The following is a 26,553-nucleotide window of genomic DNA, read 5'->3' on the forward strand; positions in this document are numbered from 1 at the left end:
AGCACTGACTGCTCTTCCAGAGGTCCTGAGTTCAATTCCCAGCAATCACATGGTGGCTCACAACCATCTGTAAAGGGATCCCATGCCCTCTTCTGGTATGGCTGAAGACAGCAAAAGTGTACTCACCATATACATAAAATAAATAAATCTTTAAAAAAATCGTTATGAAACCCAGAACCATTTGTAGTGAATATATGTCAATAAAAATAAGTAAGTCAACAGCAAAAGAAGAGGAGGAGGAGGAGGAGGAAGAGGAAGAAGAAGAGGAAGAGAAGGAGGAGGAGATTATGAGTTTGTTTGAATCTCTTGTAAGCTATGTTATCAAAGTCATTTATTATCTCCTCTAAAGGTGAGAAAAATGGTATGATATACCAATCTAAACAAAAAGTCAATATGGGCCACCTGACAATGACCACACATATAAACAACAAAAATGGTCTTTAAAGACACTGAAGGTGATTTGATAAACCATCAAAAAAGCAGTGTTTCGTGGTTTTCTGATATGTGTGTGTGTGAGAGAGAGAGAGAGAGGAGAGAGAGAGAGAGAGAGCCTCTCATAGTGCTTTGTAACTGACGATGACCTTGAACTCCTGATCTTATTGGCTCCATATCGCAAATGCTGGATTAATACTCATGACCTACACACTTAAGTAAAATATAGCTGGACTTTTAAACAGAGAACCAACCCAAACCAGATTTTTTTTTCCACATGTTTATAGATAAGCAGCCTGGAAAAGAAAGATAGAGCGCCCCCTACAGACCTGCCGGGTGCGCAGCGCTTCCTGCACATCTCCATCTAGCTCCTGGAGCTCAGCCAGCGTGTGCTCCAGATCTGCCGAAATCAGCTCCTTGGCTTTCGTGAACTTCTCCTGCTCCTTGTGACTCAAAGCACTCATTATCCTCAGGCTGGACAAGACCTCCTCCTGGTGGATCTGGATCTTTCTGATCTCCTCCTGGATGTCCTGGAGGCTGAGGTCAAGACACACTGGCCCACTGAGCTCTGCCTTCACCCTCCGAAGCCAGTCTAGGGAACGGCTCATCTCAGTCTGGAAGTCTATGCTCTGTACCATCCTGCTTTCGCATTCTGTCACCAGCTCCCCGACGTCAGACGTCATCTGTTTTAGCTCCTCCTGCCAGGACTGGACCTGACTCTTGGCTTTCTCATAAGCCGTGGGATCGAGATGTGGAGAAAGATCTTCTAGGTGCGTGGCCACTCGTTTGAGCAGAATCCCCGAGTCCTGCAGACTGCCTGCCAGCGAGTGGTACACCTTGAGCTTCTCCTCTGCAGGCAGGGTTTCCTCGTTCACTTTGGCCTGCTCTCTTTTCACGACTTCCAGCTGACTCTCTAGCTGCCGGCACATCTGTGCATGCTCTTTGTAAACGCTGGTGGTGTCTTCTAAGAAACTGACCCTTTGCTCTGCTTGCCGCTTCAGCCTATGATATAGGGTGGCCAGCTGAAGCATCTTCTCTGGCTGCCAAGGCTGACCGGTGCTGCGAAAACTCTCCTTTTTCTGGTTCAGTTCATTCACAGCTTCCCCAAGGGCTACCACTTCACCCAGAAGGGCACTGCAGCTCTGTTGAAGAGACACACTCTCCTCAACTATCAGGTCTGAAGGCATTTTCCTCATCTTCAGGAACTGGTCTTCCAGGTCACCCAGAGACTGGGTTGTCAACTCGATCAAAGAAGTATATTCCTTTCGGGCCAGAATTGCTTCCTGGGTTTTATAGAATTTATCCTTAGCCAAGGCGACGATGACATTGAACTGTTGGGGCAGAGCACTGAGTTTTTCACTTAGGTACGAGTGATCAACTTCATTTAGCGACGGTAGCATGGCCTGCCCAGTCGTCTGCAGCGTGAGCAGAAGGTTTTCATACTCAGGAGATTGTTCCAGAATGCTTTGGTATTTGTCCAGTTGAGCGTGGAGCTCAGTCTTCTCGTTCATGAGATTGATCTCAGGAAAAGTGACAATATCTGCTTGTTTAAGCCAGTGGCAGGCTTTATCAAAATCTTCCTTAAAATGCTTTCTAGAGACCAGACTCTTCTCTAGCTCTTGCAACCGGTGACTGCATTTTTGCAGGACGGTGTCATAGACAGTCTGTAACTCCTGCAGCTTTCCCAGCACCTCCTCCTGTTCTTGCTTTGTTATTCCCTTCATCAATTCCCGACCCTGGGCACAAAGTCCAGTGACCTCATTCTGGTAAGTCTTGAGGCTGGCCTGGGCAGTCTTACATGTTTTGACCTGTTTGCTCACGTCATCTGGAAGTAGGCAGATATATTCCCGGAATACGATCTTTCGCTCATGTTGCTGGATTTGGCTGGTGGCCTGAAAGACTGCCATGAGAAACTGGGTTTTCTCAGACAAGGCCTTATTCAAGTACTTTCTTCGCTGGCCCACTAGGTCGCTGAGACAACTCACATGCTTCTGAGCCTCAGAGAGCGCCTTTTGGATCACCTTCCGCTCATTGAGGCCGAGGTCAGCCATCACACGATCTGCGTCCTTCATCAGGGACTTCAGGAGCACCTGTTTGGCTTCCAGCTCACTGCAGATGGCCAGGTGGTCCATGAGGAGGTGCTGAGCCATGCCAGGAGGTGGGCTCTGCTTCAAGGCCTCCACAATGTTAGGCTGCTGCTCTTCGGCCCACTCCATCAGCTCCTGGAATCTGGATTGGATCACATTTAATTCCTCCAAGTTGGTGACTGACACCTGGATTTTCCTTTTGACAAGGTCCTGGAGCTGAAACCACCGTTGCTCGAGGTGACTGGTCTGTTCCCTCACCAGTTCTCTGTCATCGAGACCCAGCTGCTCTATCAGTTTCTGTTTGCAGTCTTTCAGGTCATCGATGGCATACATTTCCTCTTGCAAGGCCAAGGCTAGCTTCTTCAAAGCTTCCAAGTGGATAGCTGTGCTTTCTGCATTAGACCTGTAAATACACAGATACCACAGGAGCATGTCAGGTCCTTAGCCTCTTAAATAACATTTCATTGACGGGACATTCGGAGCTCTGATTCACCATGACTACCTGAATTTATGGCTAACTGATGAAGCTGTTGGCATTAGGAATTCAAGATCCATCTAGCCCTTGAGTCAGATCACGTTGGCTACCTGCTTCTCAACTGTCTTTTATCTGGACAATGCTCCTCTCCAGTAATATCTCCATGTGTTGTTAGCTTTCTCTGAATCTTTATGATCTGCCTAGTAACATGCTATGTGTTGTGTTACATATAGGGAAACACATGTCAGAAGCAATGCAATCAATAATCATCTATTTATAGTCTTTCTTATTGGAGTGAGGGACAATAAACGATAGAGTGCGTGATGGTACAATCTAGAAGGTACAAATTGCTCATGGACTGCCTGTATGTACCTGGTTCTGTTTATCTCTGTACTTAGATATGAGAAAATTTAAAAATAAATGTGTGATTTATAAATCATCACTATTTTCATTACAAAGCCCAAGGTGAAAAGCTGGATATTATAATCTGCCTTGAATTTCTTGGTGATCAGTTCTGAAGTATAAGAAATCAGGCTTATTGACAGTATGGTTGAATTTGGTCTTGGATGCACGAGGTTTAAGGTACTCGTAGGATTACCGTAAGCTAGCTATATATATATGGGGAGGTATAGCTGATATTGACTGCATTTATTTAAAAAAAAAACACAGTAAAGTGCTGAGCATTTACAAAGAGTTAAAAACTGAGAAAATACTCTGGCAAACAAATAGTAAAGCATCACCATGCTGTGTCTATGCTGGAATAATTCTGCCAGTTTGTATTACAAAAACCTAATACGTTATGTAGAAATGTTCATTCTTTTAAAAAAATGTAGCATTCAGAAGCATGGGAGTGTTTTCATATAACACACTTGTGTGTGTGTGTGTGTGTGTGTGTGTGTGTGTGTGTGCCTGTGTGTGCGTGCGCATGCGTGTGTGCCTGTGTGTGTGTGTGTGTGTGTGTGTGTGTGTGCCTGTGTGTGCGTGCGCATGCGTGTGTGCCTGTGTGTGTGTGTGTGTGTGTGTGTGTGTGTGTGTGTGTGTAAGAAAGGTACTTATTTTCAAAGAATAAAAGGGCATAGTTTCACCGCATTTCAAAATTATGTTCTACAACACGCCTGTTGTGTTTGAAACTGCAGTGTTTCCCCAGACGTTCATGAGCTCAAACACTGGGTGTGCAGCTGGTCTTCCTCTTTGGAGAATGGTAGGAGCCTTAAGAAATAGAGCTTTGCTATAGGAAGTAGGTCACCAGAATGAGTCTTGAGTTTTAATAACACAGTTTGCTTCCTACCTGCTTTCTGCTTCTTGTTCCGCAATGTGGCGATAGGCCAGATACATACCCCTACTACCACTGTGAGGATGCCTGTCACCACATCTTTTCCTCTGTGATGGACTGTATCCCTCTCACATTCTGAGCCTAAACAATACTTGGTCAGAGCAACAATAACAACAGCAAAAGTTTCTTATACAGTGACCAAATTTGACTAAAGTACCTAGAATATGTTACTTCCCAGATGTGCAGGGACACTTTTGCTTAAGGTACATCCACTTTAGAGAGTCATGGATGACAAGCAATGATTGGCAGTTAACCAAGGTGAAAAGATTCAGAGTAGTTATCATGGGGACAGTGCTAAAGACCACAGACAAACATGTCTCTTTTGCCTATTGGTAATTGATGCTAAATTAAACCAGGAAGCCCTCCAGTCTACAACTGCACAACATGAGGATGTTAGGGATATCCTGTCAACTTCTGACTTAGCATCATGGTGAACCACTGGGCGAGTTCTGTTACCTGGCCAGGCTGTCCCATTCTGTAGTAAATTTTTCAAGAAAGGCTTCAACGACACGCATGTGGTCATGGTAACTGCTGGTTCTCTGAAGGTCCTGTTCTCTCTGTGCACATAGCTTGTCAGACTGGAGGCAAAGGTCTTGCCATTGGTCATTCAGGTGGGTTATTTCCTTGTGCTCAGGGGACTCCTGGTTCTTTGTTAGCTTGTCCACCTTTTCTACAATGGTGCTCACAGAGACCTGCTTACACTGTAGCTGCTTAATAAAATCCTGAAGGTGAAAATGTAAAACAAGAAATAATGTGTAAGTCCTGCCAAGTGAACAGAAAGAAACACAAATAGCTTTGAAATAAATATCCCTGAAAATTGGAAAAAAAAAAAAAAAACAACCATGATTCTTTCTTCTAAACACAAATTCCCACCTGTGAAAGAATCAGAGTAACTTTGATATTTTCTTGCTTTGAATTATTTTGAGAAGTAAGTTTTCTTGAAGTAAGGTCTTATTTTTCTCAAAATACTATGGAAGAAACTTTTAAATAATGAAAACAATAGTTTATGCCTTTATGGGAAAAAATAAATTTAGTTCAGTTTCCCTCTATTCTTTTTTATTATGTAGTTACAAATAATATTCCAGGAGAAAATAGAAATAACTTATCAAAGAAAGCAGTCTTAAAGCTTGTTTAAAATATGACCCTCATTCCAATCAAGTTAATTGATTGGAATATACTTATAATACTTATAATTCTCACAAATATATATTATACAGATTATTAATATATTTCTGCTTTATTTAACTTAATCGATGCATTTAACAAGTAGGCTTACATTTCTATAGCTATAGTGTAGTGGAAGCAATTTAAGCTTATTTCTGTCTAGTTTACAAATAAATGAGACTCAGACTATAATTTTTATTTGGCTTTGACAATTACTGGGAAGTAACCCCTAATGTACTTTTCTAGTTGTGGGCCTGGCTACCTCCCCAGTTATGTACCCTAGATATTTCCTGTTTCTTCTGGCCATGGGCTCATGGTTCCTCTCTTCTTGTGGTGCGTTCTCCTCTCTCTTCCTTGTTTTCTCTCCCCTCTCCTCCTTCACCTCCGGTGAGGTGACTTAAAATCCAGGTACCTTTCATCTCTTCATTTATTGGCTGTAGCCATTTTTATTTAACCAATAGTTTTAAACTAAGGTTTGCACGGCAAAAGCTGGTAACCCAGAGAATTCACTTATAGGCCTAGACCTTTAGGTACAGAATTAACATTACAATACATAGCCACAGACCAAACCTCAAGACTATATGCAATGAAAATATGAACACTAAGGTCTGTGTTTATTAAACAGACTTCCTGGTTTTGTGGGCTAAAGGTCAGCTGTCTTGCTTGTATATAATGAATGTTTCATATGAAAATGGCCATGCAGAACTCTGAAAATATACTTGAAATTTTATTTATTTACTTACTGAGATGGGGTCTTGCTACAGTGCCTGGGCTAGTCTTGACCTCCCGGGCTCAAGCCATTTTCCCTCCCTAGCCCCCAAGTAGAGAAGACTACAGGTACACATTACTGTGCTCAGCACATGTTTCTCTGCAACTCATACTCTCTTATTGCTTAAGTGGCTGCCCCAGTACTAAGGATTCACAACGCCCCTGGGCGTACAGAAGCGAATATATTGAGTGCATTGCATCTCTTGCTCTGTCTTGGCTTCCTCCCTGACCCCTGACCCCATGCGGGCATCAGTTCCTACCTTCACTTGCATGACCATGTTCTGAGCAATATTTATCTCCAGCTCAGTGTGCCTCCTCTTCATGTTCTGGAGTTGTTGGTCAGCATCCTGTAGGTAAATCCAGAGCTCGGCCTTCAGGCTCTTGATCTCCTCCCAGCCCTGAGTTAAGTTCTGTGCTTGGACCAGCCTTTGTTCAATCTGGAGGAAACACAGTTAAATGTTAGTTCATTTTCCGTACCTCATCTCTGTTCAGTGAATCTAACCTCTGGGTTGTCAGTGGGTTGCTGGGAAGAGCCTGGTCCTGTGCTCCCGCTCAGCCAGATCCGAAAGGCACCTCTTTCTTTGTATCAAAGAAAAACAGATTTCCTTTAGGCTTAAGAGTTTCCAACGAATTAAAACATCTAAGAGTTCTCCTGTGTGATTTTTAATCAGTGCTGCAAAGATCCAAGAAATTTTACCAATGTATGAGATCAAAGAGTTCCCCAAGAGCTTTTCCATTTAGGCCAAGCAGTAAATACATCTATTTGACTGGAAAATTGGGATTTGAGTAATTAAGAAAGGCTCACATCTCTTATATATTTGTTTCTTCATCTTTAAAAACATGGTTTAATGTTGTTATCTGCTTTTTTATTTATTTATTTTTTGGAAAGTGAATTATACAGGCCTAGAAATTCTGGCAATCCTCCTGTTTCAACCTCCTTTACCCGGACCCCAGGAGTGGGATTTCAGATTTACCACACTGCTGTACATAGCCCTATCAATGTTTTAGATTGTCTTTAGATCTGCCCTTCTGGTTTTTGGAAGTGTATAATTTGTCTTATTACAACTGTCACCCTTTGGAAGGATTTAAGCAGTAGCCCGTTGGTGGGCCTTATATAAAAAAGCTAGGGCAGTGGACTCTTCAGCGTATTCCTTAAAGAACAGGATGGGAAAGGAGAAAAGAACAACAGAAAGAGGCGCGAGGGACTAGGAAAACCACGAGAGACTGGTAATTAAGGTGGAGGAAGGTGCCAGCGGTGGTGGTTGTACAGACTAAACAATTCAGTGGTGACTCCACTGACTTAGTATCTACCTTCCTTTCTGGGATGGCAAAAATAAAATAAAATAAAATAAATCACATATTGACTTGTTACTGTGGCTTGAAGAGGGTTATAGCAAGAATATCTCCAGAAATATTTTCTTTAAATCTCACAGCTTTGAAGATGGAGAGAAGATAACAAGGCAGACAAAGCAGACAATTAGTTGCAATCATGAACATATATATATATATATTTACCAGCTGCTCTGTTTGCTGAATATCTTTTGCTGTGTTTTTCACTGAGGAGTTTGACAAGTCACACATGGAGCAAAGGAGATCCAAGTAGGTCCTGGCCTGCTCTTGCAAAGCTCTGAAGTGTTTGACCTGAAAAAGAAAAAGAAAAAAAAAAAAGGATTGTCAGGTTGAACAAGAGGGGTGCACTGTTTTGGTGGCGAACTGTGCAGTTGGTAGCCTTTTATTGATATATCAAAAATCATCTTGTTATGTCAGTGTTTTCCACACTGTCCTGAAATATATTTGTGACTCATGGGAGAGAATTCCAAACACACTGTAGGATCTGTTTGTCCGCCATCTGCTTCCCATTATAATTAAAGCTGTCTGCGTGGTCTGGGAAGGGGGCAACGTAAGGCTTGTCTCCAGACTCTCTGGATTTTTCTACCAGCATTCTCATTTAGGAGAAGAAATCGCAGCGCACTTGTCTCTGCTTAGTTATGCTTGTGTATAGCCTGAGACAAGATCACTGTCAGGGTCAGCTGGGGAGCTTCTTCAGAGTGATATGACCAGGGTTCCTTTTGATGCAAAAAGTTCATCACCTGCTCTTCCCTTTTTCAGAGTCCACCAAGAAGGGCTTATGTGAAATTTTTTTTCATTTCTCCATGGAAACACAGACACACAGCTGCTTAGCATTGAGGAAACATATGTTTTAGATACAGTGTATAAAGCACTCCAAATAACACAATCTTGGCTCTCATGGACTGGCACTCTTCTGAGGAAAAACAAGGTAATAGATCAGCAGATGCATGCCTGGCACAAGAAGTAGGAAAGAAAGGTGCTGAGAGTCTAGACGGTGTGGAGAAAGCATTGCTACTGCACAAGCAGCATATCTCCAAGACTGCTCAGAGTGTTAGATCGGAACATATTCAGGAAGTGAGCCATCAAACACGACAAAGGATGGACAGTGGGTGCAAAAGCCAAAGCAGAGGGAACCCTGAGTCGACAGAGACCAAGTCCTGGAGGCTGTCAATCAGTGGTCAAAAGGGTGAACAGAGACCAAGTCATGGAAGCTATCAAAGCTATTAATTGCATCTGTAATAAAAGGCTGGAAGGCAAGGAATGGCTCAGGAAAGCTTACAGTGTAAAGAAAATCCATCATGTGTCCACAGTGTAGTTTTATTCTGCTCTAAGGAGAGATAGAATCGTGTACTGTGATGGGACATAAGTAGAACTGGAAGCAACTATGTTAAATGAAATAAGACAAGCATCCTGGTGTTCTGCTTTCTGCCTCTAGTTAGCATGTCCAGTCTCAGAACCACTGAGATCTGAGGTAAATAGCTCTGTGAGGATAGGTCTGTCTGAAACATTATGGAATGTCCAGTAGTATCCCTGGACTTCAGCATCCCAATGACTGTTAATTGTGGCAACTTACAATGCGTTTAATCACCACTAAATGACCCTGGTGGGGGCAGGGGACTTAAGAAGATGTCCCCCAAGTCCACACCTCAACTTTTCCTTTGTTAGACAAATTATGAAAACAGTCTATTCATGGGCTGTGGCATAAATTTTGGAATTTATTCTAAAAGATGATGGATGGCATTGGATGCCTTGACCAGGCCTTGGCCTGAATGCTATTCTTGAAGGCACATGGAGTAATAGGGAACACAGAGAACTTGCCAGCTTCTCCGGTGGCTATAAGAAGTACAGATCTATTTCCAACCATACAGTGTCTTTGGTATTCATTCAATGTGCAAAGTGTTTCCCATCCAGTGAGTCTTACTAACCATTAACCAGAGTGAAAAGAACCATCTAGTGCCTCATGACCCACAGTAGCCAGTGTGAAACGGATCATTTCACATCCCATGACCCAGGGGAGGGCAGCTGGCCCAGACAGCTCAATTTCTCAAAATGACAAGAAAATAAGCTGTCAAGAATTGAATTATAATCTCAGCACCCAAGAGACAGAGGCAGGTAAGTATCTGTGAGTTTGAGGCCAGCCTGGTCTACAGACTGAATTCCCGGACAGCCAGGGCTACATGGAGTAACCTGGTCTTAAAAAAAAATTAAACTAAATTTAAAAAATAAAAATAAGATTAAAAGTACATGTAATTTAAAGGATAATTATTCATTTTGTGACTAATAGAGTTACCTTAATCCTAACCAATAGAAAAACTTTCAAATGATTATTGCTAGAATTAACTTCAAAGGTAAATCTGCCATACTTTTTCTCAGCTCAATTCCTAATTCCATGCCTCATAAAAATGTGATTCTGATTGGAATACAGCTTGGAGCCACAGTGTAGATGCTGGTCAAAGCTTAGCACTGAGTCTTCCCGTGAGAACTCCTCAGTAACAACAGGGAGCTTTAGCCATATGTCAGTACTAGTCAACTGTGGGGGCCTGTACACTCTGGCAGGAAGACAGTGTCTAACAAGGAGAACATTAACTAGTTGGGACAAAACAAAGAATAAAGAACAGAAAAAGAAAATTTGACCAAACAAAATTTGTTTGCCTCCAGTGTCTCAGATCCAGATGGACTATAGTCTCTAGATCCCTTCTGTGGCTTCTTTCAAGTGGGAGGCAGGCATACAGTGCGGCTGTGGGAGGGTAGTGGTGCTGTGGATGGCCCTGGTACTGTTGTACTTTGATGTTAATCCTGCTTTCCCAGGAGGGTTTTTCTGGACCGAGGAATAAGTCACTTACTCAGGCGACTCCTTGTGAACCATCCCCTAATGAATAAAGGCATCAATCACTGGGAGAGTAGGCGGGACTTTTGGAGGAAGAGAGGAAGCAGGAGAGAGGGGCTTTTTGATGGGGATAGCGAGAGGGCAAGATGTAGCTACTAGCGTCTCCTGGCTTATATGGTGAATCCACCAGGATGAGTACCACTGGAGGATTTAGAATTAATGTGTCTTACAAAATTAGGATTCTAGTCGTGGCAACCAGAGTTTGAGTTACCATTGTTTCTGAACTAAGTTTGTGTGGTGTTTTCCTTCACGCAGCAGATTGACTGGATTCAAGAGAGAAAGGTACAGCAGCAAGGGGTGGGTTTGCCAGATGTGCACCACAAAGGCCATGGGGCTTTGAAACATGGGGCTGGTATGGTAGTGACCCTCCAGTGAGAATTTAGCAAGCTGGGTGGAGAGATTTTGGGGCTCTGAGTCAGAGAGTCTCCATAAGATAAGAACTGGCCACCGAGACCGCCGGGGCTAAGGATAGCTGGGTAAAGTGCAGGAACTTGCCGTTCATTTTAATATTTCCCACACCACAGCATGGCTCAGAGCTATGTATTCAGGAACTTGAGGAAGATCAGTGCCTTATCCTGGTTAGTGTAGTAAATCCTGCCCTGTGGTTCTGGCACAGTGCCATTGTGAGAAACTTTTTGTTTGGCATACCCCTTTTTTTGGGGTGGCAACAAAGGAGAAAAATTAAATTTTGTTTTGGAATGTGGTAAGTAGAACTCATCACTAATAAAGGCCCACATAGAGAAGGGGTGACTTGAGGAAGCCCATGATGGAAAGAAAATGTGACCAACAGCCATGATGAAGATGTATGTTCTGCCAGAAAGCAGGATGATGGAACTGAAGAGCACCATGTTAAGCAAAACAAGCCAGGCTAAGAGAAACAAACATCATGATTTTCTTCATGTGTAGACTTAGGAGAATAAAATAATGGACTTGAGAGTACATGGAGGCCTATTAGGGACATGGGTGGAGGTAGGGGGCGGTAAGAGAGGGCAGAAAAGGTGTGATCAGGAGATGTGCCAGAATGCCACAAGAAAACTCACTGTGTCATATAATTTAATACACAATGCAAACTGAAAAATAGAAAAATCAGAATTTAAATAACCACCAATTCTTTCTTTCTTGGCTCAAAAATGTACATTTATTTCTTTCCTTACACCATGCTTTCCAAAGTCTGATGTGTGGACTGATGTGAACGTTTTCATGACTTAATGTAAATCACGTAAGCCCAGGGCACCCTGGGATGGAGTAAATGGGCGTTTCTCTGTGAGGGTTAAATGGACAATTGTGTTATATTGGCCCCCATCATAAGCAAATTAAAATCTTTACTTAATATTGTTAATTTATCTGGCAGTAGTAACAGCCACAAGTAAATTCCTACATGACATTTTCCCACAAGATTCTCACTGCATGTTCAGCTGCCAAGCACAAAGGTTTGAGAAATACTCCTTTATATCCTAATGACGTTTCCATAGCATGGTTACATTATATTACTATGCTACAGGTCTCTTTCATGTGACAACAATTAACACTCCCTTCATCATCCACTCACCAATTACTTTCGAAGCTCACTCTGTGTGTGTGTGTGTGTGTGTGTGTGTGTGTGTGTGTGTGTGTGTGTGTGTGCAAGGAGGGGAACAACAGTTTGGGGAGGTAAGTATTACTTTTCTGTTTCTCATCCCCATCCCTTTGGGAGTTGATGTTTGAATTCCAGCATAATTCGGAAGTATACACACAGCTGGTCCTCTAGCCAGAGATTCTGTACCCACGGCTCAGTCCACTGAAAGCATTGAAGAAAACCAAAATTGTGTCTGTCATTAATATGTCCAGACTTTTTCCCCCATCAGGTGTGCCTACACAACTTCATATATCAGCTATCTTTGAAGGATTATATTGCATTAAATATTCAAAATAATTTACAGAGGGTGTAAAGAATTCGGGTGGACATGAGTAAGTTCATTGCCAATATCACACCATTTCCAACAAAGAACTGCACATCTGCATGTCCTGGTATAAACAGGGTCACTGAACAAGCTCCCTGTGCATTTCCAGGAGCAGTTGTATTTACAAGCATCACTTCATATAAAAGAGAACCCAGGCTCAGAGATGTTAAGTGCTGTAGCCAACAGATAAGGTGTTTGTGGCAGGATTTTCCCTGTCCAGTTATATTAAAATATTAGTGCAGCAGGAGGTCTGTGAAGGTCTGTGATTGGACAGGGAAAAGGGAGGTGGAGCAAAGAGTTGCAGAGACAGAGAGTGACTCAGAGGAGGGAGAGAGAGAAGCCAAGATGGAGGTGGATGGATAGAAAAAAGATCCTGATCCCACATAGTTTTAAATAGCCACAGGTAGTTATGAATAACATATAGGAATAGAACTTGTTTGATCTAAGTGGGCAGCTTGTATCATTATCAACTGGCTCTGATATTATTGTGTGAGCATCTTGTAAATTGAGAATTTATTGATACTTAATCTGACTTGTTAATTATAAGCTTCTAGAGTTTTATTTCTACTAGGTTGCTGGGTGTTGTGGCAGCTGACGGTGGGATAGATGGATGGTCGTTGCGTGGGGCTGGTGTGGCAGGGAAGGGAACTGGGGAGCTCCTGCCCTGCTGGAGAGTTGGCAGACAGAGAGTAGCTGGAAGGAGCGTGGGAACTTGATGGTTCCTTTTTAATATTTCCTGCAACAGGTTTTAGAGTTGAGGTTTGATGAAAGAACCACATTCTTTTCCACAGGACCACATATGCATGTTCTCCCCATCTCTATGGTTACACTATTGCCAAGGCCAGACCTCATTTACATTTCACTATTCCCAGAAACCAGCATGGTTTTGAATGAATTAATGAATGACTCCTAATAATAAAACTTCCCAGATTCCACTACCTGCTTAACAGCTTCTGCTCTGCTGAGAGGTGGCTGTGGGCTGGGCTTCAGGTCTGGCTGGACTGCAGAGATCCATGCCTGGCACTGTTGCAAAGTGTCTTGGCTGCTGACATGCTTCTGGAGTTCATATTCCAAGCTGCGGTATACCTGAGACAGAATAGAGTTGAGATGTGAACGTTGACTTCTATCTCTAAAAGCATCACTATAAATAAATAAGCATGTTGAGCCAGTCCAGGTAAATCCCCAGGACTCCGTAGCATTGTGCACATATCTAACATGGCTGCATGTGTTCCAAAATGCAATGGCCATAGCCCACTTTATAATTCCTCGATATACCCACATATAATAATGTCATATATAACAGGCTCAGTGTTCATACATGGGGCAAAATGTGTTAGAGTACATGAAGTCATTGAAATAAATTCTCAAGAACATAAGCCAGAGGTTCTGGAAGGTTTCCCTCTGTATTATAAAAACTGAAGTCCTTATTTATACAAGGAGCAAAAAACAAACCATGAATCACCATCTTTAAAAGACAACTAAACTTTTCTAATTCTGATGCTCTTCTGGAAATAAACACTAGCATATGGAGACATGGAAGAGTTTGAGGCACTCATTCCACCAAGGAAGTAGATCAGTAACATCAGTGCGGGGACCGGAGAGATGGCTCAGGGGTTGAGAGCATTTGCTCTTGGAGAAGCCCCAGGTTTGGTTCCCAGGACCACATGGCTATCTGTAAAGCCAGCCCCAGGGCACTGACAACTGCCCTCTATGCAGGCACCATGCGCATACATAGTACAATACATATATTCAGGTAAAACACTCATACACATAAAAACAAGGAAGTTAAAAAAGTGTTTAAAACATCCACAAATGGGATTCCTTCATACATTTTTTTCTAATATTCAATTAATTAGTTTTGAACCATTTGGCCAACTTGGCTACTTGAGCTAATGTGAGCTCAAGGATAGCCAATGTAACTTAGTAATCCTCATTTCAAAAGAAAAAAATACATTTTCATGGTCTAAGGAATCAAGCGATATCATCTGCAGTTTATTTTTCTCTCATAAATGCAAATTAATATCTCCTTTCCAGTGTATCTCATTATTTCCTCCTGGATAGCCTAGTAACAAAAGCACATTGTAGTACTTCAAAAACAGACAGAAACATTGGACATGATTTTTTTAAATCCTATACTAGCTGGGTGTGGTTGCACATGTCTTTAATTTCACCAAGCTGGAGAGAAAAGCAGGCAGATTTCTGTGAGTTGGAGGGTAGCCTTGTCTACATAGTGAGTTCTATGCTACCCAGGGTTACACAGCAAGACCCTGTTTCATAAACAGCAACACAGAAAACAAAACAAAAACCACCATCATCAACAACAACAACAACAAAAATCAAAGATCTAAATAACAAAACCCTGAGCCTACAACAACAGAAATCAACTTGTTTACAATACTGGTTTTCACTAAAAGAATAATTCTTATTTACTGTAGATTTATTTATATGACATTGAGAATGTAGTCTTGTGGAAATACACCTATTAAAGTATAATTCAAACTGATACACATATACTCTACTTTTTCAATTTTTTATACACACAAATGAAGAAAAATACTGACTTAAAAGTAGAAGCCAGGCCTCATTATATTAAAAAAAATCAATAATGGGGAAATTAAAATGCACTTATTTTAGTGCCATTTCATTCACAAAATGAATGGCAGACTATAGGGATGTTTTATTGTGTATGAATGAATAAAAATTGCCAGTGTAACTTTTCTTTTTGTTTGTTTGGAGACAGAGTCTATACCTTGCAGCCTAGGTTAGCCTTGAACTCATGGCAACCATTGTGTCTAAACCTTCCATTTTCTGGGCACTAGCCATCACACCCAGCTTACCAAACAACTTTTAAACAATCTTCCCCCCCCCCCCCCCAAAAACAGGGAACCACATCATCCAGGCTGACTTGGAACTCGAAATGCATTGTAGTGGATGACTCTATGATCTTTGAACCCTGTGTAAGATTCTATTTTGAAAGGACCCAGATGTAGCTGTCTCTTGTGAGACTAGGCCGGGGCCTAGCAAACACAGAAGTGGATGCTCACAGTCAGCTAATGGATGGATCACAGGGCTCCCAATGGAGGAGCTAGAGAAAGTACCCAAGGAGCTAAAGGGAACTGCAACCCTATAGGCGGAACAACATTATGAACTAACCAGTACCCCGGAGCTCTTGACTCTAGCTGCATATGTAACAAAAGATGGCCTAGTCGGCCATCACTGGAAAGAGAGGCCCATTGGACACACAAACTGTATATGCCCCAGTAAAGGGGAATGCCAGGGCCAAAAAAATGGGAATGGGTGGGTAGGGAAGTAGGGGGGGGAGGGTATGGGGAACTTTTGGGATAGCATTGGAAATGTAATTGAGGAAAATATGTAATAAAAAATATTTAAAAAGATTCTATTTTGATAGTGTTAGCATTACAGATATATGGCACCACGCTTGATTTATATTTCCTGAGGATCATACTCATGGCTTTATGCATGCTACACAGGCTCTCTACCAAGTGAGCCACATCCAGAGCCTAATGTATTTTCATAATTAACTCTTTGTTGAAAAGATTGGATAGAACTGAATGTCTGAATTTCCAAGCTTCCTCCGATGAAGCAGATGTCTGGCATGTCTGTTTTGTGTTCACAAAAAAAGTTGTGAACTCTGTCTTCTTACTTCCTATCTGGCAAAACACCAAAGCTACTCCAAAGACTCAGACCTTCACCCTTTATGAAGTCTAGCCTTTCTCTTCAGTCCATCACTGCATGGACCACTCTGGACCACTCACCCTCTGAGCTGTGCTGCAGATCGCTGAGTAACTGTCCTTTGTGCCCTGCAGGTGAGCTTGTACAGTCTGCTTCTGCTTTGCCTGCAAGTGCTCAGGGCACTGGCCAATCAAAGTGTCACCTTTGGCTTTAAGGTTGTCCAGGCGGTCTTCAAAGCCTGCTATTTCTTCCATCATCGCCTACAAAAAATGAAGAATGTAGAGAGAGTTCTTGGAATTCCACTCTCAGCTTGAAACAACCTCTTTATTAAGCATCAAGTTTAAGATCTAATTGCAACGATCTAACAAACCTTTTAAAAGTGTTTTGTGATTTCTCTTGGTTATATTTTAAGTAAAAAAGCACATTTGTATTTCAGTAAGGCACAAATAGGACGGGTGAATGATTTATGGATTAATCACATGACAACGCAGTGACTTTAAGACCATACTGTGTTTATGCCTGGTCACAGAGAGGCTTCTGTAACGGTAATGCAGACAAGGTAAACGATGTCCATCTGTGTGTCCAATCTGTTTGTTATAACTTAGGAATTTTTTTTTACCTCATATAATTTTTATTTAATTTACTTAACTGTTCTAGTTTCTAAAATAATATAGTATGTAATTTACATCCAGGAACATTTATATGAATAAAAATAGCAGTCTTGTTTACAGTTAATTGTCTAGTATAGTATGGAAATTATAAATAGATTCTATTGAGTATGGGTTCGCATTGTTATGCAGATGAGGGGGCTAAGTCTAGGAGAGGTCATATCAAGGTAGTCCAGGAATAAATAGCCAAGTTTCCCAGTTTTGCACAGGTCCTTCTGGACTTTGGCTTGCACTACTTTTTCACATATATTATCACGTGGATACATCACTACATAAAGGAATCACAGGTGGAATCTAAGCAATGCTGAGCTTCCCTTCTGTCCAATGAGGTTGGGTGAGAGGGCATTAAACCCAACTGGAAATCACTTTTGTTTTCAGCTTGGAACAGAGAACTCATATCCTGGGTGAGAGGAGGAGGGGGGAAGGGAACAGGAGAGGGAAAGAGAGGGAGAAGGAGAGACCACATCCTGAGATTACTGCAAGAATGGGCTATCTACTGGATTAGTGTATGTTCCAATTAGTCTTCGTTCATCATGATACAAACTAGTGTGATCTAAGAAGGAATATAGGAATATCACCTGAGAAAATGCCTCTATGAAATTGGCCTCTGGGAAAGTTTATAAAGCATTTTTATTATAATCAAATCTATCTAATCAAGCTAATGATTGATGTGGGAGGGCCCAGCACACTGTGGGATAGAGACAGTCTCGGGCAGGTGGTCCTGAGATGAGCAGGGAGGCGGCTGAGCAAGCCAGTAAGCAGTGCTTCTCTATGGCCTGTGATCCAGCACTGAAGCCCTGTACTGCTCCTTCACGATGGAGTAAGGATGATGATAAGCTGCAAGGTCAAATAAATCCATTTCTCCCCACGTGGCCTTTGGTCATGGTGTTTATCATAGTGATAGAATACAAAGCAGGACAGTATATCTTTAGAGCCCAATAGAAAATGTCAGCACAGTTGCTCATTTCCCATCTATGTACTGAGCATCCACGACCCCACTTAGCTTCCAGAATCAAGAGAGATCTGGAATGTTCAGGGAGGTCTGATCAAAGATTAGTATTTTTCTATCCTTATTTGTGAGGGGAAAAGTTTCCTCTGACAAAGAGGTTTGTGGCTTTCATGGCACACAATAAGATATTGATCCCATCATAGATAAATTATTTCTCATTAACATCATGCCGAATGATCTCATAAGATCATTCCATAAAATAGTCCACATGCCATAGTTACTAAGCATACAGAGCTACAAAGATAAGAAAGTCTGTTCTCAGTGTTGCTCTTTCTGGTTCACAGAATGGCATTCCCTGATTTCCAGCACAGTTATGAGGTGAAACAAGAGAAGGACAAACTGCCCCAAAGATGCTTAAGCCCCTGATAGGAAAGCTGTGTGGCTGGACTAGAATGTAGACTGACTCCTAGCCCTGTGTTCCACATTTGGCATGTGTTTCTAAAGCCAAAGGAACCCCTTCCTTTGCTAAATGATAGATGCAGACTAAACTCTGAGGCAAAAATCTATGAGCTCACCAAAGTACAGCAATGTATTAAGAAGCCTGGTGCTAAGATTTGAGTATTTTTTATTCTCCCAAGTATTTAGTTCAATGGTTCTTGTGGTAGTTTCAATAGGAATGGTCCTCATAGTGTCATGTGTGTTAATGCTTGGCCCACAGGGAGTAGCACTATTGGGAGGTGTAGGCTTGTTGGAGTAGGTGTGGCCTTGTTGGAAGAAGTGTTGTCACTGTGGGCCAAGTTTTGAGGTCTCTTATGCTCATGTCTGGCCAGTGTGTCTCAGTCTTCTTCAGCTGCCTGCTGAACTGGTTGGAGGACCCTCAGCTCCTCCTCCTGCACCAAGTCTGCCTGAATGCTGCCATGCTTCCCACCATGTCGATAATGGGTTAAACCCTTGACATTGCAAGCCAGCCCTAATTCAATGTTTTCCTTTGTAAGAGTTGTGTTAATGGTGTGTTTTCATAGCAAAAAAAACCTTAAGATGGCTCTTAATTGTCAGCTGCGCTTGAAACTTCCACCAGGTTCTCAAAGCGGTCATAATTCAGAGCTTCACTTGAACACACTTATATGCACATAAACATGCACACGTGTGTGCACACACACGCATATATACATACATGCATACATGTGCATGTACATGCATGTGCGCACGCACACACACACAGAGGTAGGGCAATCATAGCCGCCCTGTGGTGAGATTAGCTGTACCTTATGATGGGCAAGCTGCTGAGTGATGGTCTCTAGGCTGCTCATCTCTAAAAGATCAGGCGCCACCAGCCGGCCAGACATCTGAAGCAGCCACTTCTCTACCTCTTGGAGCTCAGTGTTGTAGTCTTCGTGGTCTTTGACTTTTGCTTCCAGACTGAAGACCCGCTCCTGCAAAACCAGGTACATGTCAGAGTTGACTTTTGAGCCCCAAACCTACTAAAGTATTGTGTTATATGTAAGGAATTATAGGATAATTAGTAAACTAGGCAGAGTGCATGTACCAGAAAACTACCAGGATGGAGCTGGGGTACAGTTCAGGGGTGGAGTGTATGATTAATACATTCAAAGCCATGGGCTCCACCTCCAGCATCTAATAGGAAAGTAATTAAGTAGAAACTCATGGAATGTGGAAAAAAATCAGCCACAATGCTATTAAATGTTTCTCTCATGTATGCCAGCCCTCAAGAGTCTGTGGCAGAGAGGCAGAAGCAGGCTTCGTCCTGGGGAGCTTACATCTGCTACCTCCTCACCTTCGCTCTGCTGCAGAGGTCCTGGAAGTCACTTTGAAGTTTTTGTATCTTGTCCTTTAAGCTCTGATCCTGTACCAGTTCCAGAAGCGCCTCACTCTTCTCTTGCACTGAGGTCACGGATGGCTCGTGGGACAGCACCATTTGTTGTAGTGACTTGAATCACAGAGACAAAAAGGGGGGGGGGGGAAACAGTCATCTCATCCAGATGAACAGGAAGAAAATACACAGTGCCTGTGGCAGACATGATACCACCCACCTCAAGAAGGCCCTGGTAAATACTTATTGAGCCAAAAAGTCCCAAGCACTAAAGGAGAACGTACATCTCAGCAGAGCTACGCTAGTTTTAAATAGAATACAGAGGAAAGCAAACCATGGAGTGGCCTCTCATGGTGGAGAAGAACATAGAGAAAAACATTTCATTTAGCTAATTTGAATACAACTCATATTTCTGCCTCCCACTGCACTACATTTAGCAGAGACAAATGTCAACAAAAAGCCATGTGAATGACCATCTCCGAGTTCAGAGTTCAGAGGTCATGGTGTCTGCTGTGGGTTGAGTTAGAGATGGCCTTATGTTGAAAATGTCTGGCAGTGTACTTGCTGAGACAAGCTCAAGACATACTTAACTCTGCTGGGCTTTGATATGAATTGGGGAAGGTGAAGAAATACTTCTTATAAATGTATCCTCTTCACTGACAAGGTGCCAGACCTGGTGGGGAGGCCAAGGCACAGTAGAGTAGCTAGAAACACCACACACTTCCTCAGAAGCAGCGTTGAGTGAGCCAGCTGTCAAGGTACTGAGCCATGAATTGTGTGTGTGTCTGTGGTCTTGTGTGTACCTGTATGGTGTGTCTGTATATATCTGTACATACACACACACACACACACACACGGATTGATAGATAGGTGGATACTTGTGTGTATGTGTATATTTATCTATGTATGTTCATGTCTATCTTGATATCTATGATACACTTTTCCAGGTGAGCAGGACAGTGTAAGTCATTCATGATACTCTGTCACCTGGAAATGGACGCCAGCTTTGGTGATTATTTTGAAAGTCTGAGCAGATGAATCTATAGCTTTCTCTACCTTTTTTATATCTCTTCTAGATCTATAGAGTGTGTTACTATTCCTTCAGGAACTAAATTCTCTGGGGCTTACCTATGATTGGTCAGTTAGAATTTTTGTCTTTAAATTGTACTATTTCATTTTTTATTTGCTGTAGGTCAGATACGAAGAATACTGGGGAAACCAAAAGAAAAAGAAAAAAAATGGCAGATGTGACAAGATGGGTTAGTTGTGTTATGAGTGACAAAGGTTATATCTGAGAAACATGGAGTCAAGTTACAGGGGAAAGAGTTGCAAAAATATCTCATAATATTTTTAAGCTTATGATTTTGTAATTAGCCCATTCCTAGTGACTTTCAGCCACATGAGACTTTCAGGTTGGGGGTTAAATTCCCTTGAGAAGATCCATATCTATCTGCACCATAAAGGTGTCCGTTGATTGATTATATCAACTTTTGGATATTAGTCTCTAATAGGAAAAGTAATGCCAAAGCAGGACATTTAGCCAACTATGGCTTCCGAAGTCATCAGCAGAGAGAACACAGATGGGTGCGCTTCAGCACTTCAAGAGTAAGGCCTCTCCCATTCGGCTCCTGCCTGACTCGCACACACACACGTGTCAGGGGTTAGCAAGGCACTACCTTGTATTTGGATAGCTGCGCTTTTTTCTCATATAGCTCCATTTTGGGTTCTTCGGGTGTGCACAGGATCTCCTGGTATTCTGCCATCCACTGGGCCAGTACTTTGTATTTATCTGAGAACTCTTTGGCTAAGTGAAGGCCTTTCTCCAGGCTCATGCACTCCTTCCGGACGGTGCTCGTCAAGTTCTTCAGCTGCTCCATGTAGGTATGGATCTCCTTTCTTAGTGCCTCAGCCTCATGCTCCGCTAGGAATTTCATTGCCCTCTCCCCTTTCTCTCGAGCTGATTTCAACAAACTGTGGCCCTTCTCCATGTCTTTTAATAAAACCTGAGAAAAAAGTGGGTTACTATTGCTGTGATGAAACACCATGACCAAAAGCGACTTGGGGAGGAAAGGGTTTACCTGACCCACAGTTCCATACAACAGTTCGCCACTGGAACCAGTGAGGGCAGGAACCAGGAGGCAGCAACTGATGCTCAGTTGGCTTTCTTATAGAACTCAGAACTAGCAGTCCAGCATGGCACTGCCCACATTGGGCTGGGCTCTCCCCTGTCAATCACTAAGAAAATGTCCTACAGCCTTGCCTACAGCCCAATCTTATGGAGGCACTTTCTCCACCGAGGTTCCTCCCTCTCAGATGACGCTAGCTTGTGTCGAGTGGACATAAAACCAGTCATGACAGAGTGTGAGTGTTCAGCAAATACAGAGAGGCTCTTATTTCCTGTAAAGAAAAGTTTCCAGGTTTTATCTGAAGTCATCCTGTATGTCCTTACCGTTTACTTCCAGGCTGGACATATCAAGCAATCTAAAGCTCCCTTCCTTAATTCAGCAGAGGATTTATGTATTGATCAATACGTCATTTCCGAGTCAGAAACTTCAAAAGGAACCTGATGTGTCTTTTACCCCCAGGAAACTCCCTGCTAATGCACTGAGTTGTAGTAAGAGCAGTTTTAAAATCTAACTGCCAGGCTTTGTGTCACTGAGGCCAGAAGCTGCACATAGGCCATTCAGATGGCGAGCCGTCACACTTAAGTGAACCAGCTTTAGCCTTAAAGCATGTATAAACATATTTGGATTAAATGAATGAGCCGAATGTCATCAATCACTTGGAGTCAGAAAGAGCACACATGCTTCTAGATCTACACGGTGCCGGGGTTGGGGAAGGGGGTGGTGGGGGGCAGGGTCACAGAGGAGGAGGGGGGAGAGGAGGCAAACCAGAGGATGCAGGCCTACCTCCAATGTCTTCAGTTTTTTCCCCATCATGGATTCATCGACTTTATCGATTTTGGTAGCCACATTCTTGAAGTTTTTATGAGTGGAGCCGTACCAGTCTGAATAGGAGCTGAGGGATGACTCTGTCTCCTCCAGACACTGCAGTTCCTCTTCGAAGAATTTTATTTGCTCCTGTGAAAGTAAAGAGAAGATTGAACTGCAGATGAAAGTCCTAGGCCCAGGCCTCTGTGGACCATGGGCATCTTCAGCTGAAGTTGGAAAGACCACTTTGGGTCATGATGGTGGCTGTCCTTTGTAGGCAGGGGGCAGGGGTGGGCAGCTCACCAGCACTTGGAGCAGCAGGGCCTGGTACCGAGAAGTCAGCTGGGTGGCCTGGCAGCCCATCCTACTGCTTATGTGAGTCTCATCCAGGATCCCCTGCGCTCTGGTTCCCACCTCCTCAACCTCATCTCTGTGTGCTGACAGGTCTTCGTGCCACTTCTGAAAGGATGTACAAAACCAGAGAGAAGGAAACTCAGACCTGGGCATTCTTAAATAAGACAAATAGTGAATGGATCTTCTGGAGAGAATATGATTTCTGCCCGTGTTTGTGAGTATATCTATCCTGAGATGCAGTTTGGAAAGAGTATCGCATATAATCTTTGTGGAAAGTCATGTCACAACAGTGCAATAGCAATTGAATACTTATGACTCTGCGTACTTTTCTCAGTGTTTTATACTTTGGTTCAGATGCCTGTTTCTTTAAAAAAGGCATTTCAAGGCTCCCCTTGCAGTTTAATTGATTTTAAAATGGTAAAATGATGAAAACTAACCACCAAGGCCTATGCATCATTTTGGATATGGGAACAACTAAAAATTAGAATGAAACTAATTATGAGTTATTAATTTAGGGACTATGTTATAGTCCTTTCTTATCACACCATCACTGTAAAAGATTGTCATTTATATATTTTTATAAGTGTGGCAGTAGACATGAGAAGTAAATACAGTAGTTTCACAAAATTGTATTTTTTTAAAAAATAATTTTAAAAGTAGATTACTAACGTGTGTGTGCTTGCAACATGTGTGGAGGTCAGAGGAACACTTTAAGGTGGTTCTGTCTTTCCCATGCGGGTCCTGGGACCAAGCTCAGACTATTAGGGACCTACAACAAGCGGTTTTACCTGTTGATCCATCTCACTGGCCCAGCATGGAACCACATTCTGTTAAAGACGAGCCTAAGAAGTTCATTACAAAAAAAAGAGAACCACTTCATTTACTTTAGATGTTCTAGATAAACATGGCGAGAACTCAGAAGACAACCACCTTACACATAGGTCCTAAGTGTCTTCGCGAACTGAACTATGAACTATGGGAAGGAACTGGCTTTGACAGGGCTCAGGAATTCCCGAGTTGCACCTTCAGCTGAAGCAACTGGATCTCCTTGTCGGATCGGCTGCTCTGGCATTCGCTCCTGAAATTAATTTTCTCCTCCATTCTTTTGAGCCATTCGTCAGCTTGCTGGAACTTCTGCTCCATCAGCCTCAGTTTGTTTACAACATTGTTGAGCTGCATCCGGGCCTCAGCCAGCCTGTGCTGGTAAACCTGCCAGTCCTGACGAAGAGACTCCAGCACTCTGTCTTCCGCCTGGGGGAGGCCTGATGGGATCACATCCTCCCTGGTGTGAAGTACTGAGTTTAGCAGGGCCTGACCCTCAGCGCACCGCACTTGAAGCTCCTGCAGGGAAAGGGAGTGGGCATAGTGTCTCACTGGCAGTTCACACCAGTCAGCGTGTCTCAGCTGAGCCAGCTGCTCCAGCCTGGAGTTCACATTAGACAAATGTGACCTTATTTTGCTCTATTAAGAAAATGCATACAGAGAGCCCTTCTAACAAAACCCCTATGGACGCTCAGGGGTCTTTAAACCTGTGTGCCAGAATTCAATTTCTAGGTACCCAGACAGGGGCAGGGTGGATATGAGAGGTCAGAAGAAGGGCAGGGGCTGGAGAGATGGCTCAGCAGTTAAGAGCACTGACTACTCCTCCAGAGATCCTGAGTTTAATTCCGGGCAACCATATGGTGGCTCACAACCGTCTGAAATGGGATCTGATGCCCTCTACTGATGTGTCTGAAGACAGCTACAGTGTACTCATAAAAATATATTTTAAAAATCTCTAAAAACTAAAAGAAAAGAAAATGTATGCCTAACACTGAATGTTGCTTTCCTAACGCTACAGAAAGATCCCGATAATCTCCCAATTAAAAGAACAATTCCCCAATTAAGTTTCTGAAATTTATTTGGTTTTTTTTTTCAGCCTATAGGCAAAAGTAGTCATGAAAAAAAATCATTGTTGCATAAAACAATAATGTAGGCTTATTACAGCTCAGAATCTTCTTAGACAAGCATTCAAGGCTGGTGGCTTTGGCACTAACTGGGCTCCAATCCCTGCTGAGAAAGGATGGGGATCCTTTTTGTGCTAACTGGTGGGAGTCCTCTTCCAGGACTATAATCTAGGGAATGTGGTAGCCCAGATTATTTGGACCAGTGCCTTTAGTAGGCATCTAGACCTGAGAGACTGAGTCACTACACTACCTACTGGCTGTTTCCAAGTGCAAATATATGCCCTAGACCACGGTATGCACCTTGAAGATTCACCCTAAACAATTAAGTAGCATGTGTTGCTTTTTATAAAAATATCATATTCTTAAATATTCTGGCAAAATGGTATATACTTTAAATTCTATTCATAAGATATGAATTCATGTTGGTGAATGATATGATTATCTGCAATAGAAATCACCATGTAAAAACAATCACACCATGAATATTAATGGCAGCCACACAGTCAGTCAAAATGTAGTAACGGGGATATCCATTCAGGTCAACAAGGTACATGCCCAGCATGCAAAACCCCGACTTTCCATCCCTAGTACCATACAAACAAATGAAAAACCAATAGAACAAAACTAATGCCTCTGTGTACATATGTGAGCTCAGTAGTCACAAGAGACAGAGGCAGGAAGATTACCAATCTCTGAGCAGCTTAAGATAGATAGATGGCAGGTTAAAGGCCATCTTGAACTATCTACTGAGACAGGATTATGAGGACCAATCCTGCTCTTAAAAGAGAAGTCTATCTCGTCGCCTGCAGCTACTTGAAATTGCCAGTGTGTGATGGCTTTTACAGAAAGTCACAGTGACCTCACATGCTACGAAGTCACACAGCACCTTTCCTTCAACTGCACTGTCTGGGTCGGAGTGCATCGCTGTGTCCTTGTGTGCACAGGACACGGAACAACACACATTTACATGTCAAGCACACAAACACACAAGATTTATTTTGAAATTCTTATAAATTTTCCTTAATTTGTTTGCATATTTTTTCTGGAATAAGTACTTTAGGTTTTGGAGGTCTTAAGGCAGTGCTACCATTACTTACTCCTGTCAGTGTGGTACTTGTCTATCCTTAGACAACACTAACAAGTGCCACCGTGTGCTTATCAAACTTTTCTTAATGCACAGGCATTATGGCCCTAATCGGTAGTTATCTGATACTTAGTCTAATCTCTAAGTTTTTAGTCTCTTTTTTCTTTGTCTTTTTGAGACAAAATTTCTCTATATAACAGAGCCCTAGATGTCCTGGACTTTGTAGACCAGGCTGGCCTCAAACTCACAGATATATGCCTGCCTCTGCCTCCAGAGTGCTGGGATTAAAGGCATGCAGCACCATGCCTGTGGCCTCTTTCTTCCCTTCCTTCCTTCCCCTTCTATCCCTCCCTCCCACTCCCTCCTTCTCCCTTCATTCCTTTCATTTTTAGTTTATTTGCATTAGTGATTTGTCCATATATATGTCTGTGTGAGAGGTCAGATCCTCTGAAACTGAGCTTACAGACAGTTGTGAGCTGCCATGTGGATGCTGGGAATTGAGCCTGGGTCCTCTAGAAGAGCAGTCAGTGTCTTTAGTCACTGAGCCATCTTCCCCAGCCCAATCTTCTTAATTTTATCTCTGCTCCCACGTTTTATAGAAATAGTATTTACCTATTACATAAACCATCCTTCTACCAGCTATATTCTTATCTATCCAATGT

The 26,553-nt window shown here is 42.6% G+C and overlaps 1 protein-coding gene across 21 annotated transcripts in view; it reads right to left on the reverse strand.

Annotated features, from left to right (window-relative positions):
• Syne1 (spectrin repeat containing, nuclear envelope 1) overlaps positions 1-26,553 on the reverse strand; it is a 530,501-nt gene that overhangs the window by 206,601 nt on the left and 297,347 nt on the right. For all 21 annotated transcript variants that reach the window (NM_001347732.1, NM_001347711.1, XM_017314047.2 and 18 more), the window contains 12 exons: positions 23,885-24,202; positions 22,811-22,966; positions 22,487-22,657; positions 21,254-21,580; positions 19,542-19,694; positions 19,012-19,179; positions 16,213-16,389; positions 13,376-13,522; positions 7,775-7,900; positions 6,520-6,696; positions 4,784-5,049; positions 762-2,922 (listed from right to left, as the gene is read on the reverse strand). In NM_001347732.1, the coding sequence (NP_001334661.1) occupies positions 762-2,922; positions 4,784-5,049; positions 6,520-6,696; positions 7,775-7,900; positions 13,376-13,522; positions 16,213-16,389; positions 19,012-19,179; positions 19,542-19,694; positions 21,254-21,580; positions 22,487-22,657; positions 22,811-22,966; positions 23,885-24,202 (4,347 nt within the window). The remainder of the gene's footprint in view (positions 1-761; positions 2,923-4,783; positions 5,050-6,519; positions 6,697-7,774; positions 7,901-13,375; positions 13,523-16,212; positions 16,390-19,011; positions 19,180-19,541; positions 19,695-21,253; positions 21,581-22,486; positions 22,658-22,810; positions 22,967-23,884; positions 24,203-26,553) is intronic.

Source organism: Mus musculus, chromosome 10 (assembly GCF_000001635.26).
Source record: "Mus musculus strain C57BL/6J chromosome 10, GRCm38.p6 C57BL/6J".
Lineage (NCBI taxonomy): Eukaryota > Metazoa > Chordata > Mammalia > Rodentia > Muridae > Mus > Mus musculus.